General features: G+C 37.0%; 1 protein-coding gene across 3 annotated transcripts in view; it reads left to right on the top strand.

Moving 5' to 3' along the window:
• Positions 1–19,179, top strand: part of if (integrin subunit alpha inflated) — a 32,317-nt gene that overhangs the window by 9,793 nt on the left and 3,345 nt on the right. Inside the window, exons 3-9 of one of the 3 annotated variants that reach the window (XM_020949455.2) lie at positions 1,480–1,577; positions 8,790–8,916; positions 12,986–13,047; positions 14,081–14,129; positions 15,978–16,052; positions 17,579–18,857; positions 18,925–19,168. In XM_020949455.2, coding sequence (XP_020805114.2) covers positions 1,480–1,577; positions 8,790–8,916; positions 12,986–13,047; positions 14,081–14,129; positions 15,978–16,052; positions 17,579–18,857; positions 18,925–19,168 — 1,934 coding nt within the window. Of the gene's footprint in view, positions 1–1,479; positions 1,578–8,789; positions 8,917–12,985; positions 13,048–14,080; positions 14,130–15,977; positions 16,053–16,837; positions 16,879–17,578; positions 18,858–18,924; positions 19,169–19,179 lie in introns of those variants that run through there. The other 2 variants (XM_020949456.2, XM_086835904.1) reach the window with 2 other exon arrangements.

Below are 19,179 nucleotides of genomic sequence, written 5' to 3'. Positions count from 1 at the left end.
AGTATATTTTTAGACAATTGCCAGTAAACATCCTGAGCATAAAACGGAAATGATCAGCTCGCTCGCACAACTTCCTCTGAATACTTTGCATATTTTTTCCATTAACTGTTGCGCCTTGTGCTGCATTGTGTGAGCAATTTGTGTGTTTGCCACAAAGATTGCGTACACACATATATTCATACATACATATGTGCAAAGAAAAAAAAAGGGGGAAAAGTTATTGACACGTGCCTGTGTCAGACTGCCTTAATGGTTGTTAATGCATCCAAAAGGGGGTGCCCCATAAATTGTCTACCCCACCAAGCTCCCTTCTGTTTCGCTAAAATAATATATAAATTTTCTGCTCAAAATTATACTTTGCTAACCAAAAAATGTATAAAATAAAAGGAGTCAACAGGTGTTTCATTCAGCTCGCAGGTTCGTTTCGTTTGTGTCATCATCATTCACTCGTCACTCGTTGTGGCCACTCGTCACTCTCTGAACTCAGCACTATGATTCATCTCGCTGTTCGAAGTGATTCAGCCTCTAGAGAGATCTACATCATGCACCATTCATGGCTAAATTTGTATAAATAATCACCAAATTATTTTGATTTTTTATTTGTTTTGTTTTGTTGTTGCTGATTAATGATTGATTTACTGAAATTTTTAAACACCTTTTGTTAGTTAAAAAATACATAAATATATATTTGAGTAAACAATTATAGTCACCCGTTGACTAAGTCAGCAATTCGCAGAATTTTTATTAACAAAACGGAAGGTCTAAGCAAATTCAAGATGCATTCATATATACTCAAACTATGAGTGATTTCTTACTCATTTTGAAATTTAAATTTGTAGTCTTATACTTTGTAACATGTTATTTAAACAACAAATATAATCAAATTATAAAGTTATATTTTTTAACAATTTAATTATGATTTTTGGACCCATCCATCACCTTGAACTGAGACTCAATCCTCTGAACAATTGATGGATTTATTCGCTGCCTCATTAGGTCACCGAAAAAATTGTATAGTCTGCACACCCCAGAAATGCTATATCCTATCCATATCCCTAATCATAGTCCCCTATTGCAAAATCCCCTCCCTTTTGAACCCCGAAAATTGTGTCATAAATCACCGAAACGGAAGTGACCATCATCATTACCCATTGTTGTTGTTGTTGTTGTTCTCAAGTGTTTGTTATTCTCAGTGTAGCTTAATGAGTTTGCTTTTCATTTCTTTTCCTTTTCTCCCTCTTAAAAATACATATTAATTTCAGTAAATTGTTCATTTCCGTCCACAATTTTGTTTTTGCCAGAATTATTTCTGCGCCTCGCGATTTCTTTTCTTTCTTTATTCTTATTCTTAAGAGGTAAAGTCTCTATATTTATACTTATTTTTTGCAGCTTTTATTCCTTCATATGTTAAATCCAAAATGCCTGTTATTTGTTTGCCAAGCTAATTAAATTATTGTTTTTTTCCAAAACAAAAACTAGGTAACAATCGGAATAGTGACCATCAGATTGTGGACAGGAAGTCCCATCAATGGCTAGGAGCGACAGTGGCCACAGGACGCGATAATGATATGGTTGTGGTAAGTCTGGAAATTATATATACATATATTTCTATAATTTATAAAGATCTGGCTGTATTTTGGATAGTGCAATCCCTAAAAGACTTAATGAGTTTTGGTTGAGTTTAAAACTGTTTTTCAGTTGAAATTTAAATACTGTTTTAGGTTGAACCTCCTATTTTATAGATTTATTGTTATGAATAAAAGTTTCTTTATAACCTAAATTCTTCATAAACTAAATTTAAATTTCAATTTGGCTTCAAGAATTAATGTCTTTCTTCTTTTATAATCCATTAGAGAAGACTTTGAACGAATTATACAAGATTTTATGGTTTAATTTTGCCCCAAAAACGATTACCAAAGTCTGGCAAAGGGCGGATTTTAATTCATCTCAATATACCAATTTTTTCTGCTTTTATAACGGTCTTAAAAAGTTAGAGGGTAATTCTAATTATCGACTTTATGGGCCAAACAAAGTGAGTCAAAGGTCTAAACCGGAGTAATACTTTCATTTTCAGGAAGGGAAAGGGAAACTGACCTCCTGACCTCCTGACCGTTACCTCCCAACTCCCAATTCCCACCACCTCATAGTCTGTTCCGATTTTTCTTTAATGTGCATCCAATAATGATGGCATCATCGTTCCCTGGATAGAGCTCGTTAAACTGTCAGATCGCATCGAAAGTGCAAGGGAAATATGTGTATGTGGTATTGGTATGGATATGGGTCGTCCGCCCACCTTGTTGGGGTAACCAACACCTTCCTTTGAACAAAAAAAGTAAAGAAAAACATGGGAAATCCCTTTAGGAAATTACCTGTTTTTATGTCTCTCTCTATGCATTCTCCGTTAGATGTCAGTGGGAGTTTGAGAAGACCTACTATATATGTGAATATATACCTTTATGTTCTCAATGCGTTCGGATTTCGATTTCGATTTCTGCTACCAATTGTCTCGTATCTCTTGTTTTGTCATCTTTGCGGCTGTGGTCATGGTATTGCGTCAAGTAAACCACAAAAGAAAAGCCAGTAGATGGAAAACCATAAGATACCGATGCTCAAACACACAGTGCGTGTTGTTGTTACACTAAAAAAAAACCTTTAAATGCTTAAGATATGGAAATTTATAAATATTTCAAAGCATTTGGTTATTTTTTCAGACTGTTAAAATGTTAAAAAAATTTTCTTCAATGAAAGTTTTATATAAATATTGTTTTTGTATAAGGTTTTCATATAAAGAAGAAATAAGGAACAGGACAAGGGCTCTCTTTAGCGTAGACATACTTACTAAAGCTTAGGATATATATATAAATCTATGTTTATTCTGGGAACCATTAATGTTAGTCCATCTTTAGCCAATATGGTTCTAGCTCCAAACATGGTTAATACAATTTTAAACATAAGCAGTTATGTGACTTTATAAATAATATATCATATCATATATCAACCCAATATTTAAGCTTTATCACCTTTATCAGTTTACGTGATAATAATCCTAGACTACGAGCTAATATTTACTGATATTTTTGGGCCAATATTACACTATCTTTCACAGTGTATAAATGCTTTGTTGTCTTGGCCAGCTTTAAGGTGCGCCTTTCAGTCGCAACTTTGGTTAATTGCGTTGGCGTTGACGTTGGCTTCTTTGGCTTTGTTGACCGACAGACCAACTGGGAGACCGACTGCCCGCCCACCATAAACATTTGATTTTCACTTTAGTTCTCAATTAACTTTGATTTGGCCCATTTGATTTTGGCCATGGCACACCAAATGCCGTTAAAACGCTGGCCAGTACATTGTCCTTTATGAAGCGAGAGAGAAGGACAGTGAGGTGGAAGAAGGCGAGACCAGGTCGGGTCACTTCCGCCACGCGCGTTCGGAAATGGGAACTTGGAACTGGGTCTGGGACTGGTCCCTGTCCCGTTACTAAGTCTGGCCTTCAAATATTCCCATTAACAGGATGGGCAGGAGGAGCAGGAGCAGCGCACTGGTCATCGATTGATTTTTTTTTTTGTGACTTACAGGACTACATCACCATCATGGCATTACATCAGTCGTCGACAGGCAGTTGAAAAGTGCAATGAAACTATGGGTTTTGCTCTTGGGAAATGTAATTATAACTAATTATTTAGTTAAATTATAATACCCTGGAAGGGTATAAAAATATGATGTAAAATAGGAGAAATATTATTAATATAAATATAGAATAATAAAACCCATATCAAAAAAAAAAAAAAATTTAACAAAATCTCCAGAGGTTCATGAAAATCCTTAGACTTTTAACCCCTCTCATTTTTTTAAATATATTTTTTTGTTTTTGGTTGTCAACCAATACCATTCCTTAAAGCCAAAATTGTTTTGTCGTGTTCTCAGTTTATTTTCTTGCCAGCTTAACATATTTTAAATATTTGTTTTTGCTTTTTTTTTAGGCTTTCTTTTTGCCTTAACTTTTTAGTAGTAGTTTTTTTTAGGTTTCTGGGTTTGGGTTTTTTTTTTTAAGTCGATTTCTGCTGTTTGTTGTTTGTTCCATGTGGTTTATTGCCCATGTTTGGGCCAGAGTGCATACCAAAACGCCAACGATAAATTGTTGAGACATTAAACTGCACTTTTGCAGACGCCGTCGTTTCTGGCCGATCAAGGAAAAATATACAAAACAAAAAAGATAAAGAATGAGAAAAAGGAAAAACAAAACCGAGCAAAAGTCAAAAGTCAACACGTTTGACATGGTCGACATGCAGACGTTACCGTAGAATACTCGTATCTGGGTGCCCCGGGGCCAGATGCAGATGCGGATGTGGATGCCAAATCGGCTAGGCTTCGGGCCTCCATTCCCCTCCCCCAAGATTCGTTTCTAGATCCTTTGAGTCCTCCATAATGCAGTTCAATAGCTCTGGCAATTTCACAGATCGTGTCGATGATCATGTCGCAATCGGAGAGCAGCAAAACAAAAAAAAGGAAAGGAACACAAAAGTAAGGAGACATACAGACCACCATCATACCTCAAGATATGTACTATTTATACTTGTATATTACCTAGAAAAACCCAAAGATATCTATAGATAATTTACAAGGATTTTCTTCCTTTACTTATATAAATCTATTAAATAATAATGCTTAATTAGCATGTTAAAAAGGGTACTTATAATTAAATAATACTGTTTAGTATATATGTTAATAATGGTATGTGTACTTAAAAAATGATAGCTGCCACACTTTCAAATTTTAGCTTATGATAATGCTGCAAAAAGAAAGTTGGTCACACTATACAAAGCTAAGCTAAGACTATAAAGGAAATGTAATCAATTCAAGCTGCGAAATTAATACAAAATGTTTATAAAAAATCCATAATTATTGGTATTTATAAACATTGTCATGCCCCCATAAAATATTTAACTACTGGGTATAAAAAATACGACTAAAAAAACGCAGCAAAAAACGAGACTGCACGACAAGCACCGGCAGAGGCACATGCCTCCAGGGCAGAAGAGAGTGGAGAGTTCACAGTGATGTCACCTTCGGTACGGTTGTGCCGCTGATTGCCGATCACGGCCATTGTGGTCACTGGTGGTCATCGCCCACATTCACATCAACACGCCCACTCTGCGACAAGTTGCTGATTGGGGCTATGATCTCATACCCCACTCTCTTCTTTTAATTTTTTTGTGAGTTTTGATCCTTGGCCTAAATTCAAGCTGACCCGATTTTTAATTTAAGGGCAACATTTTGCAATTGGCGGAATGAGACAGCATCGTTAAATAGCCAGCATTATTTAATAAACATTTATTTTGGGGTCACTACGTAGAAGAATTCAAGTATTTGCAATAAATGTAAGAAGGGGAGACTTTGTTCAAAAGGCAAAAGACATAAAGTCTGCAAGAATAAATGTCTTCTAATTCACTCAAAATTAAACCATAAAAAATCTCTTTAAAAAACTTAAAAATTAACCAGTTCTTCTAACTGTCATCTAATGGTTTCAGGAAAATGTACCCTCCTGTTGAGAACATTATTTTCCTTGCTGGAAAAATATGTCTTTTGCAATAAAAACTACGTTCCTTAATGATGGCATAATACCAGAGTAAAGCACTTTACTCTCCTGGTTGAAACCCATATTCATAAACATCATTTTTGATTTTCAAAGCCAAGGAAAAAAGATCAACTTATTGGGAATCTGTTTCAGAACCGTACCCTTACCCATACCCATAGTCAGACCTGTTTGTGGGGACTCTTCCTCCTCCTCCTCCGGCCGCTCCTCATTTGCATATCTAACTATTTTAACATGAACTGTGAATCCAGCCCAGAGTCAGTCGTCCTCCCAGTCCACCACAAGGCATCCGTCCTCTTGGCCAACTGATAATAAAGTTTTTAATAGGAAATTGCTATTAACTTATTGATCATGGCCAATGGACAATGGTCCATGCGGGCAATTGTTGCGAATTTCAATTGAATTGTTTCAACGCTCTGAGTGCCCCAGAGGCAGCAGCGATGGCCTGACTGGGGTTTTTGTTGTCTTTTTTTGTTTTTATTATTTACCCAGTTACACTTAAAAAAGAGGTTCTTGTTTAGGAAAATAAAGTTAAAACTAGATTTTCAATTGTTTTATGTAGGTGGAAATACGAAAAGGGTGTTGTTAAAAAGTAGAAGCGGATGTTGCGCATGCTTCTTTTCGAAATCTTTTGTTTATAATTTTTTGTATAGGTAAAAACTATAGAAAAATGCTATAAAAATTAGCTAGTAGTTTAAATAGGGTTTTGAATTTTAATAAAAAAATATATAGCACACCCTGAATTTAGAAACCTTAGAATAAGTAGTTGGGCTATAAGAAGCACGAAACAGGCTGTAAGCTCATTCAATATAATATATTTATCTTACTCTACCATCTTTATTTGTTTTTTATCATTTCCGTCTTTTTATTCAATAAAAAATTAATAAATAAATTTGTGCCGAAAAATCTCGCACACCTGCACATATGATTCCCAACTGGTTCTAACGTCCCCAGAACAAAGTGCAGTGAATCTGCACATCAAATCTAAGTTGTGTGATGTGTGTATGTGTGTGTGCAATTCCAAAAATAGCAAGTCACTACTGTTTATAGTTTTTTATCCTAAAAATAACTAAATGGCTATGATAAATCACTTAAATTTGGGTAAATTTTGTCGTTATTTAACGATTAAATAAATACTTTAGTAAACAATTTTAGGAGTGTATAGCCTGCAGAATGTAGGAAACTCATTCCATAGTTGTGGCTTAATAGCTTTTTAAATTTAAATGAAAAATGTTTTATGTAAAATGTAAACTGTAAATATATATACATATGGGTTTCACAGGTTCACAGTCTATGAATATTCATTTGCTTACCATTATTCCCTGGAAACTTAATATGTCTTCTTAGTAATTTGATCGAATTATTTAAATAATAAATAATATATAATCAGTATCCATTGGTCTCTATTTTAGCATTGCTGGAAACTGATGAAATATAAAGACTGTTTGCAGACATTAACATTAGTAGGAATTCCTTGATCTCTTGTAACTTCAGAACCTTTTATTGTATACTCGTATTTTCTTCCAGTGCCGGTTTAGCTGCACAGTGATTTCTTTTTCTTTTCTTATGTTTTTTTTTTTTGTAATATTTTTTGTACATTTTTTTTTACCTTTTTTCCTTGCCGACTTGCATAATAGTTGGTACGACCCGTCCTGGCCCGGCTCATAGATTTGTGATTCAATGGGGCATTTGAATGGCCCTGGCTCTCGCCGGGCCTCCATCCGATATGCGATCAGCATGCATTTTTGGCGATAGCGCGTCATTTTGAGTTTATGTCAGAGTTTCCATTCCATTCCATGGCCTGGGAGAGGGAAAATGGTGGAAAAGGCGACAGATACAGAGAGCCACTGGTTGCCATAAATGGCACAATATGTATAAATTTGTAAAAGTAATTGCAGTGCGGAGACAATGGCCCGGCCTAAGATCTTGACGCTGATGTGGCTATGCCTGTGCCCGTTGGATCTTCGGATCTTGAATGTTTCTGGCCACATGCCTGCCCCTCCTCCTCCACCATGCCGCAAGAAAGCTTCTCCAGATCCAGAGCCAGAGGCGGCTGACCATATTTGGCCCTCCAATGCGACAGAGATGGCTGGGAGCCTGGGTCTCGTGCGTGTTTTATGTCCAACTGCCAGCCATTTATACATTATAAAACTATATAAACACACAGAGAACTGCCGTGATGCGAAGCGATGCAATGTGCAGAGGTTAACTCACTCTCCTTCCCAAGGCACAGTGTCTCAAAGCAAATTAAATACACTTCTTTATACAGTTTAGAAATAATATAACAGAGAAAAGCAGGCATTTTTATTGATTTATTTTAAATATATCCTAAAATTTTAACATGAATTTAAATGAATGGTAAAAGATGGTGAAAGTTTCATACTTCCTTGATGATATCCTTAAGCACTTGGCCACACTGTGCTCTGGGAATATGGGGTCTGTTAATTCGCTTTGTCCATTTTAGGAGAGGCTTCATGCCTTTGCTGCTGCTAGCCTGCCATTGTCTCTTCATCTTCATCTTCACCAAATAATTTTCATGCCTACACCGAGAATAAATTAAATAAAAAATAATAATAAACATTGGGAAGTAGAAGAGGCTATGGAAATTTTATATACATATAGATATAAGATTTATAATATATAAAAAAACAATTGATAATAGCATGAAAATTAAAAGTAGGAAAACTCATTATAAAAGGCAAAGTAGCACGAAGGGGGTTGTAAACTCATTCAGTATAATATATTTATCTTACTCTACCTCCTTTATTTGTTTTTTATCATTTCCGTCTTTTTATTCAATAAAAAATAAATAAATAAATTTGTGCCGAAAAATCTCGCACACCAGCACATATGATTCCCAACTGGTTCTAACGTCCCCAGAACGAAGTGCAGTGAAGCTGCCGACCGAATCATAGTTATGTGAAATGTTTGTATGTGTGTGCAGTTACAAAAGTAGCAAGTCACTACTCTTTATAGTTACTTATCCTAAAAAAAACCTAAATGTTTTTCATAATTCAAGAAATATTACCCTTAAATATGGAAGAGAAGTGTCGTTATTTAAAACGTCTTGTTTTCTTAGGTAAACTTGTTTATCATAAAGGAGGTAGGAAACTCATTCAACATTATAATATTTTTCTTACTCTACCATATACGTATTAATCTTAATTAGTTTTTGGTGATTTATATATTTTTGCAGGCTTGTGCCCCTCGCTATGTGTTCCATACGATGACGCCTGCCACAACGTTCCGCATTGATCCCGTGGGCACCTGCTTCACCTCGCGCGACTTTGAGCGCTTCCATGAGGTCTCCCCCTGCAGGACAAGTAAGTACCTCCATCCTTATTCCCGTATCCCCTGATAGTGGGGATTATCCCCTTACTACACACCGAACATAATTCGGGACCCGATTCGTTGTGATTCTGTAATTTGAGAGGCAGGGGAATCCCTTGAAAAGCGAAATTCAAACTGTCACTCACACGCAGCGACTCTGAGTATCGAATGACCATATTTTTGAGGGTGAAAGTATAACAGTGTGAATGAACATTGATCAAGAGTACGTTTCTCTACTTAAAGGAAATATCAGAGGAATAATTTGTAGAGTGAATGATTCATCTATATCTCAGAATATCTTAGGCCTAATTCAGAAAATGGAGTTGTTTTCCTTGTTAATGATAGATTATATAGCTTCTGTGGATAATTCAATGGGCAGCTGTTCTCACGCAAAGCTTCCATTTGGATGTCAGGGACAACATTTTATAGATATGTCTTGTTATTTTCTCTCTACGAAAAGTGACTAATTCTACATCAGATTCGATCGTAAACCTTTCTCCACCCACCTGGTATCACATGAAAGATTAATGCGACCTGACCGTCGAAACAAATACCTGAGAATACAGTGTAAAAGAAGCTGGAGAAGCACAAACATTCTCCAGTAGTTTGTATATCTAAAAATAATGAAATTCTTGTTCAAAGTCTTGTAAGTTTCTCTTGACTGCATTATTTTCCCCCTGTTTGTTCTTATTTTTCTTTCTATTTTTTTTTTTTTTGCTCTCGGGACAGCCTGCCAAATTTGTTGTTGTTTGGGTTAGTCATCACTTTATACCGACTATATCTAGGTCTATATAAATGGCTAAATGTGTATATGTGCACACATGTGGCATCGCCACCTCCGCCATCCGCCTCCTCCGCAAATGTACCGATGAGGTGTGATTATTTTTAGCATTCTCAGCATATATATCTTTTGGATCTGTTAGGCGCGGTACATATGCATGAATGTTTACGCATGAGATTTTCTATATAGCGCCCATAGCATATGGCCATTAGTCGGGATTTTGACTCTTGAACTAGTTTATCATACGGAAGAATCTTTCTACTTTTATGCTTTATTGGGTTGCTTGATTTTTATGACTAAGAATGTTATTGCCAGGGAATGAGATTCAAATTCATAGAAATATTACATTAAAAATTACAAAGAAATTAATCTGCAAAGCAAGCATCCATTTTGAATCGTTTATTTTTAAAGTTCGGCCATACCTAATAGAACCAATCGCTAGAGATTGATTAATATCATTATTTTGTGCTGGGAAATTTATAGAAATATTACATTAAAAATTAAGGAAGAAATTAATCTGAAGAATCAAAAGCAAATATCGATTTTAAATCGATTAATATCTAAGCTTTGCCTTCTCTAATTGAAGTCATTACTACAGATGACAAAATATCGATGTGAATAAGAACAAAACCCCAATTTAACTTTATTTAAAATTCAAAAAACGTTTAATCAGATTTGATTATTTTAAATAAAATTCCTTTGAACTATTTAATACCCCTTTTGCATATTGGCCCAGCTCCCTTTTTAAAGACGATTGCTCAATCCAATCCACAATCTTCCACTGACCATATGGCCTGGGCCCAAGGGCAATTTATAGATTCAAAACACATTCGGATGTGTCGATTGTCCGTTCCAACTCGATTCCCATTGGTCCGATTGTTGCGTTATTATTAATGCTGCCGCGGTGCAATGATTAGCAGCAACATCGGCAACATATCAGTGCGGCAGCAACCTCATCCTGACAGTTGGCTCAGTCACATTCCGACATCACTGAAAGCAATAAATACCAACTTAACGCACAAAATGCCAAACTAAATAGTTAAACGAAACAAAACTCACACACAAAAAAATATACAACAACAGTCTGAGAAGAAAAAGGCCAGCAAAAAAGGGTAAATCGAGGTGGAATACTCAGCGACAAAAGTACAAACGATCTTGAGGTGACCAAGCTAAGCTTGGTTACACTGACAAAAAATTAGGGATTTATTATTATGGTGGGAAGCTTGTAACGCTTGATGGAGTCATTTCCGACCCCATAAATCATATATATTCTTGATCAGCATCAACAGGAGAGTCAATCTAGCCATATGAGGAAGAAAACATTTTATTTAAATTTTTTTTTTTCTTAAAATTTTACATGGTTACATCGTTAAAATTTTCAAAAATCGACAAAAATGGTAATTTTTAAATTAATTTAAATTATTAAATGGAGTATGCAGATTTATAAACCTTCTAAAAACTAGCACAAATCAGCTTTCCGAATTAAAATTAATGAATTATTGGCGTAGTTATGAGTTTTTTAAGCTTTGATTTGTAGAAGAAATTTTCATATAAAAATATCTATAAATATCGATTCGAAAAATGAGAGTAGTTTAAGCTTGGTTATTATCGATTTCTGATACCATTAAAAGTGTGGTAAGCTATAAAATACGAGAACTTTTAAATCTTCAATATCAAAAATATCGCTCTCTTATTTTCAGTAATTATTATACAGCTAATATTAAAGTCCCTAAATCCATCATAATTTTCTCTTGCTGTATGACAAAAAGCTGGGGAATAGAAGCCGGCGCAGAGCTGGTGAGTCCTCTGCGTCTGCCCTTTTTGCTAAAAAACTAATTGTAATTCAAGACGAGGCGATTTTATTATGGGAATTACTACAACTGCAAAGACAATGCCCTGGGTATGCTCACGTACACATGGTAAAGCCTCTACCTGTGCTTACCTGTGCTGTCTCTCGAAAAAGTTGACTTATGCGATTGCCGCTGGCAACAGCCAACAGGCAACATGTCTCTTCGCTCAAATTGAAACACTTCGAGACAAATTGTTATCGTTTAATTTGATCAAACGCACGATCTGCTGTTGATTTCTCTGTTTTTTGTCTCCTTCCTCTGGTTTACTGTCTCTGTCTGTGTTGTCGCTGCGGTTTCCCTTCAGAGCCTGCGACATAAAGCTGTTTTTTGTCCCTGGTTAATACCCTTATTCCTGACAAGAAGTGCCTTATAAGTAACATGTTGTGGCTTACCATAGGAGGATGTATTGAAATATATGTATGTTGAACAGTGTTATAATATATATTATTATTGGATAAAAAAATGATTGATTTAAGCACAAACTTTTTAAGTTTTAAGTAAGCTTAAACAAGAAACAATGACGGAGAGCCCACCCGAGGGCGCCATGTTGTATTAAAAAGATGTTTGTTGTTTTTGAAGCCAAAGTTGGTCTTAACTTTTTCTAAATAAAATTTTCTATTTCCAACCGTAGTCAGACTTTAAACATTTACACCTGAGCTAGAAATCACTTTTAGAGCAATAACACCTTAGTAAATAAGCTCCTAAAGGACATTTACACCTTAGTAGTTAAACAATCTTAGAGTATCTCTTCCTTCGACTTGTTCTCCACATTTTATGGCACTTTTCTGCTAAAGTTACGTGATTTCGTATTTGGTAGCAAGGCAACATTCGCCAGACACTTTGCCGGACAAACAAACAAACAAACAAAAGGCGGGGCCAGCAACAAAAGGATGTGTGGATGTAAATGCTTGTGCGGATGTTTTTTTTCCCCCCTTTTTATTTATTTTTATTTTGTTGAGCTGTCTCCACTTCGGGCCTCGTCTTGATCTTTTTGTTTGCCGCTCGGTCTCGGACTCTGTGGCATTATTGTTGTGCTTTCATTTCAATGTCCATCGGTTGGCAGGCGAGAGGATCTGGCGCGCTCTAATCCTTTTAAGTTTGCCTGGCAAACTCCACCTCCATCGAGCAATTTATTGCATTGCTTCGGTAATTATTTGCAATTTATTGTCCCACACACTGCTCCCCTTTTTGGATCGGGATACCGATCTCTGATGCGATCGTTTATGATGGCATCGGAAATCGGACTCGCTCTAGTCGTAGTCGGAGATGGAGTTGCACAATGCTGCGCCTAAATGGTCAACTGTGACTGACAGTGAGTGACTCTCCTCCAGTCCCATCCACACCCGTCTCATCCAATCCCATCCCGTCTTGTCTCTTTGCCCAATCACTCACTTATGCTATGTATTTCCATCCTCTCCTTTTCGTTTGCAGACTACTGGGGTTATCATCGCCAGGGCTCGTGTCAGGCGGGATTCAGTGCAGCTATCAATGGGGTAAGTACTTATATACCAGTTACACTCATGGATACCCTATCATAGACATTACATTTACATATATTTGGGGCGCTTTCGAATTCTATTTTAATTTTTTTTTAATTATATTATATAATTTGCAAAGATATAGATAGTTATTGCTAAGTTAAAGTCAATTTTTGTTAGTTAAATCCAACACCTTTTGCAATTTATGAATTTTACTTCGACTTTCTTTAAGATTTGTATACCCTTGCAGGGTATTAGAATTTTGGTCAGATGAATGCAATGAAGGAAGGAGTCATTTCCGACCCTATAAATCATATATATTCTTGATCAGCATCAACAGCCGAATCGAACTAGCCATGTTTTGCAAGAAAAAAAATTTCACATTTTTTAAAAAATTTTACAAGGGGTTACATCGTAAAAATTGTACAAATTTTAATTTTCAAAAATTGTAAGTTCGACATTCAGATTTGTTAATCTAAAACAAACTAGCATAAAACTGCTTTTGGAATTAAAATTAATGCATTTTTGGCTTAGTTATGACCGATTTAGTTTGCAAAAGCATATTAATTTTGGGTCCACAAAGCAAGCTCCTTTTCCTGTTAAGATTAGCTGTCAAAACAGATATCTTTATTATATCATTGTCTTAAATACTACATTTTCAATATTTTATTTATATAGGGCTATTGAAATTATTCACTATTATTACTCTATGTCTAAGCTTCAAAAACCTTACCTTGTCTCTAGAGTCTACAGACTCGTCTTCCATCATTCTCTTTCCTTTTTTTTTGTGGGTTTCATTGAGTTATTATATGCAGAGAATCGTTTGAAAGACGTTCGGACGTATGGACGTGGGCACGTTTAGTTGGCACCTCGTTGGGATCGTGGCATAACATTTGCATTTACAATTGCATCTCCAACTCCATTTCCATCTGCATCTCCATGCCCATCCAGCATTCGATTTACCCATTTGTATACACAAATATATAGATACATATATATATATAGACATATATTGGTAACCTCTTTTTTTGTATCTGATCTGTTGTAGAATGGCTCGCGTCTGTTCATTGGCGCACCTGGCAGTTGGTACTGGCAAGGTAAGTGCACGTTTTTCCCACATGTACCGTGTACCGTTGTTCTACTTCTATTCCACCAACGTGTGTTACCTCTTTTTTTACCTTACATTTTTTTTTATAATTTATTGTCGTCGCAAGACGATAGTTACTTTTACTGTATGTATGAATTTGAATTGCCACTCCTTGAACTTAGTAGTATATCTCGTACCACCTCCGCGAGGAGTCTGACATTATTTCCAAAAAAATTGTACTATTTAGTCATAGCTAAATTAGATCATTAAGATATCCTATATCCTTAGAAACACAGCCACGAACACAAACACACACACACAGACACACTTAACTTTGAAATTTGAATTTTCGTTATCCCTACTCCATTCATCACTTATATAGCACTCGTCCTTGTCCTCGTCCTTGCCCTTACCTAGAACCTAGTAGTATACGATAAATTGATTGAATTTTGATTGCCTTTTTTCCTTCCTTCCGATGTATAAATATATCCAAAAGAGTAAATTGCATCTAAATTTATGTATCTCCCCAAACCTACCGTAGTTTATCTTATCTTTTTGTGTGTTTTTACATTTTTTGTCTCCTTTGGAGAGAGTTTGATAACCTAAGTAATTTCCACGATAATTTAATACGGGTTTTCCCTTTCTTTCCCACCTACCTACAAGTTTCTAACACTCGATCTGTAGACCCAAGGGGGCTTTACATATCATCCAATATTAGCATCTGTAGAAGATTGTATGCTGTATTGAGCCGTAGACTAAGACAAAATGTGTGATGTATTTGGTGCATGTGGCATTGTACCGTTGTCCCTCGACGTACCCAAGGGTACATTCTGGTTAATTTAAGCTAAATTCGCGGATTTCGTATATTTGATCTTGTTTCTTTAAGAAACGAATCGATAATTGTGCATTTATTATGGTTTAATTATTATAATTGTAAAAAATAGTATTGAAAAATAGTATAGAGACATTTTGGTATATTTATCGTTTTAAAAATTATAATAACAAATTTATAAGACGCTATGCTTAATCCAAATCTAGTACCCTGTTTAAATGCACAGTTATCGTTATCGAATAAGTAGTGTTGCCTAAGTACCTTATCGGATAGTATCCTATATATATTTATATATTTATATTAATATATATTTATTGTGTTGTCGAGTTGCTTAACCCCTCCCAATTGGCCTAATATTCATTCATTTGTCGCACATGTCGCAATGCTGTTCCGCCGCTGCCCAGGAACCTAACAATATTGTACCGTGGGCGATATTGTACCATTAGGTACCTGGTACCTAAAACTAAATTTTAAAAACCACAACTCGACAGCAACAACAGCAGCAATATAACCTTAAATCGTAATTCGTAATTCGTAATTATTGTAAAACCGACTTTTAATGTATACCATTTAACCCTCGAAAACTGAAGTAAGCTGCATATTGTACCGTATTTGATACACGATTTGGACTATAACTGTAAACTGTATTCTGTAATCTGTAATCCGTAATTGTAACCATACCTGTACCTGTACCGTATAACGCGTCATGTTCTTCTGATTAATCCAAATGATGTTCTCTCTTTCTCTTTATATTTTTTGCTCCTCGTTCCACCTCTGGCTCACCTACACTCTCTCAATCCAAACCTTTTGTATCGGGGCAAAATGCATGCGATTTGAAAATTTTTGTGAAAAATAAAATATATGCATTCTGTACCGATTCCCCAAATCCAAAACCGCACCATTCGATCACAAAAAAAATATATCAAATCAAAAATCCTGAAACCGAAACCGAATCCTCCCTACAACTTCTGTTACAAAAAACCCTGATTTACTAAAAAAAAAAAAAAAACAAATACCATAAAAAAGGACAAACCTACTCAATACCGCCCGATGCCGAGTTTCCATTTAAGCCGCCTTTGTATCAGCCCTTCGGCACTGGAGGTAATAATAATTAAAACAAAAAATCAATACAACAAAAAATAAAACAAAAACAAAGCAAAGACTATTAACTACGCTTTTCACCACTTGCCACTGCCTCAAAACTCAACCGAAACTGTACCTACGAACATTAACGCAACTCAAAACAAAAAGTACCTAAACCCACACACACCCACACATACATAATATCCACGTAAGCGAGGGTCTCCCATTAACGGTGTCTGATCATCCCAATAAAAAATATATATACATCATCAAAAACCATAATTAAAAAAAATATATAAATACTAGATCTTCCTCCCATCGATAATAAAGCAAACTTTATAGATTTGATTCGATGGGTTTCTAAGCAGGAGGAGGAAAAGGTCTTCTAATAGCTTTGCTAAATCTAATATAATTATCTGTGGTTCTGCCAGCGGCCTTGCCTTTTTTTCTTGGTTCAAATTAGATGAAAGAAAAACTATACATGTTTGAATTAAAACCATGAATATGGTTATTTCTTTCATTTGATTGCGGTTTCTCTACTTATAAATATAAGGGGCTGGCTTAGACAAAGGACTCACGGAACGACAGAGAAGGATTTTAAAGTGTAATTTAAATGATTTTTAAGGGGATTTAAACAAAGTTCGATTTTGGTGGGACATCAACATTTTTGTTTATGTTGCAGAAGAAGTATAGAAAATATTTATCTAAAAAGACTGAGGAGTTATTTATTAAGAGCTTTACTTTTTGTCTATCTAAAGCAGCTTCTTTTGAACTAATGTGAAATTTTCCAATATATAGATTTCAAAAGATTAGAATTGTGTAACATTATCATGGAAAGAATAAGGTAATTAATACCTTTCTTAAAGCTGTATTATAAAATTATAGTAAATCCAGGCTCAAATATTTTGGAACAAATCAAATATGTTTCTATATATCTTTTTCTCTATTTTCCACCCTCTTTTTCTGCCCGATTCTTATCTTTTAGTCTGATCCTTAGCCCCTGTTTAATTATAAGCGTATATGCATGTTTTTGCTTGCCTAATCCTTTAGCTTTATCCTGATGTTGACTGTACTAACTTGAACAACTAATCCCTGGAAAATTGTTGCATGTGGCATGGTATAGCAGTAGTACTTAGTGCCCCCATAATTGAAGAACTAAACCAAGCAAAAGTAGTAGTATCCTGTGGTAATTGTCGTTGTTGTGGCCAGTAGTTAGAGTTCCATGATTTCCATCTTACCATCTCACCGTTGATATATGTATATACTATCGTTGTCGTCTTGTCCAGCATGTCCATAGCGATTAAGCTTCATGTCACAGCGGGAGTCCAAGGAATAGCACTGGAAAAAAACTGAATAAAAAGATATATCTTTTATATATTAACGATCTCTCTCCAAGTTGCTATTTATTTGACCGCAGCTGTGGCTCCAAAAAACAAAACAAGAACTCACCCCATATTCGTTTGTTCACCCGAAAGAAACCTCAAAAATCTCAAAGAAGCTTTGCAAGAAGAGTTATTCCTAACCAGTTACTACCCCATCCACAGGTCAGGCCAGCTCTCATGATGTTACCCGGCCGGAGAACCAGGTCTTCTCCACCTCAGAGAGCTCCTCGGCCAATGATGACTCCTATTTGGGTTACTCAATGATCACCGGTGACTTCAATGGCGATCGTAGCGAGGATGTGGCTATAGGAATGCCCCGTGGCGCCAATCTTGTGGGCAGAATCGTAGTCAATAGCTGGAATATGGCGAATATCTTCAACATCACCGGTCGTCAAATTGGCGAATACTTCGGTTACTCCTTGGCCACCAGCGATGTGGATGGCGATGGCCTGGACGATCTGATCATTGGCGCACCCATGTACACGGATCCCGAGAATGTTGAGGGCAAGTACGATGTGGGACGAGTGTATATCCTGCTGCAGGGCGGCCAGACTGAGGACAGGCGCTGGAGCATTGAGCATATCCGCGATGGACTCCACAGTAAGGGACGCTTTGGCCTGGCCCTGACCACACTGGGTGATGTCAACGGTGATGGGTATGGTGACTTTGCTGTGGGTGCACCATATGACGGACCCGAGGGTCGAGGTGTTGTCTACATCTACCATGGATCCAGCAATGGTCCATTGGCGAAGCCCTCGCAAGTGATCAAGTCAGAGCAGATTGTCGAAGGAGCACCCTATCCGCGCACCTTTGGCTTCTCTTTGTCCGGTGGCGTCGACATGGATGGCAACACATATCCAGATTTGGCTGTGGGTGCCTACACCTCCGACCAGGTGTTCATCTTCAAGGCACGACCAGTGGCCGCTGTGAATGCGGAGACCAACTTTGTCAGCAACTCCAAGCTGATCAGCCTGGACGACAGGAGCTGCCAGTTGCAGCGGGATCACAAGCAGGTGCCCTGCATGCTCCTCACCACCTGCTGGAGCTACACGGGTCGCTATCTGCCTGAGCAGCTGGACTTTGATGTATCCTGGCTGCTGGATGCCAAGAAGCTGCCCAATCCACGCATGTTCTTCCTCCGCGACGAGGGCAAACACATTAGGAATCAAACCATTCGCTTGAACTATGGTCAAAAGTACTGCCTTAATGAGACGGTGTATCTGATGGACAAGGTCCAGGACAAGCTTACACCTCTGGAGGTGGAAGCCAGGTATAATCTGCGCAGCAATCGACCCCTCGAGCCGGAGGTGCGTCGCAGGAGGAGCACTCTGGATCCGATAATTGATCAGAATCGGGAGATTGTTCTAAGGGATGCCATCAATATACAAAAGAACTGTGGTCCGGACAACATCTGTGAGCCAGATCTCAAGCTGGAGGTCAAGTAAGTAGTGTTATCCCAAAGATAGATTCCCTTTCTAAGCTCCGTTTCTCTCTTTTTCTTCAACCAGAACTGTGGACAAGTATCTATTTGGCTCGCCGGAACCCCTGGTCATTGAGGTTCTGATTTCGAACAACAACGAGGATGCCTTTGAGGCTGCCTTCTATATGCTCACTCCGCCGGATCTGCAATTCCGGAAGCTGCAGCAGCTGGGCGAGAAGAAGGACACACCCATCACCTGCTCACCGCCCACGCCGGCCAATAATCACACGTTGAAGTGCGACATTGGCAATCCCTTGGAGTCTGGAAAGATTGTGAGTTTCAA

Source organism: Drosophila serrata, unplaced genomic scaffold, assembly GCF_035046125.1.
Source record: "Drosophila serrata isolate PLE 108 unplaced genomic scaffold, ASM3504612v1 contig_276, whole genome shotgun sequence".
In the NCBI taxonomy this organism is placed as follows: domain Eukaryota; kingdom Metazoa; phylum Arthropoda; class Insecta; order Diptera; family Drosophilidae; genus Drosophila; species Drosophila serrata.
Note: the sequence above shows the minus strand (reverse complement) of the source record. Positions and strands in the feature narration are given on the sequence as shown.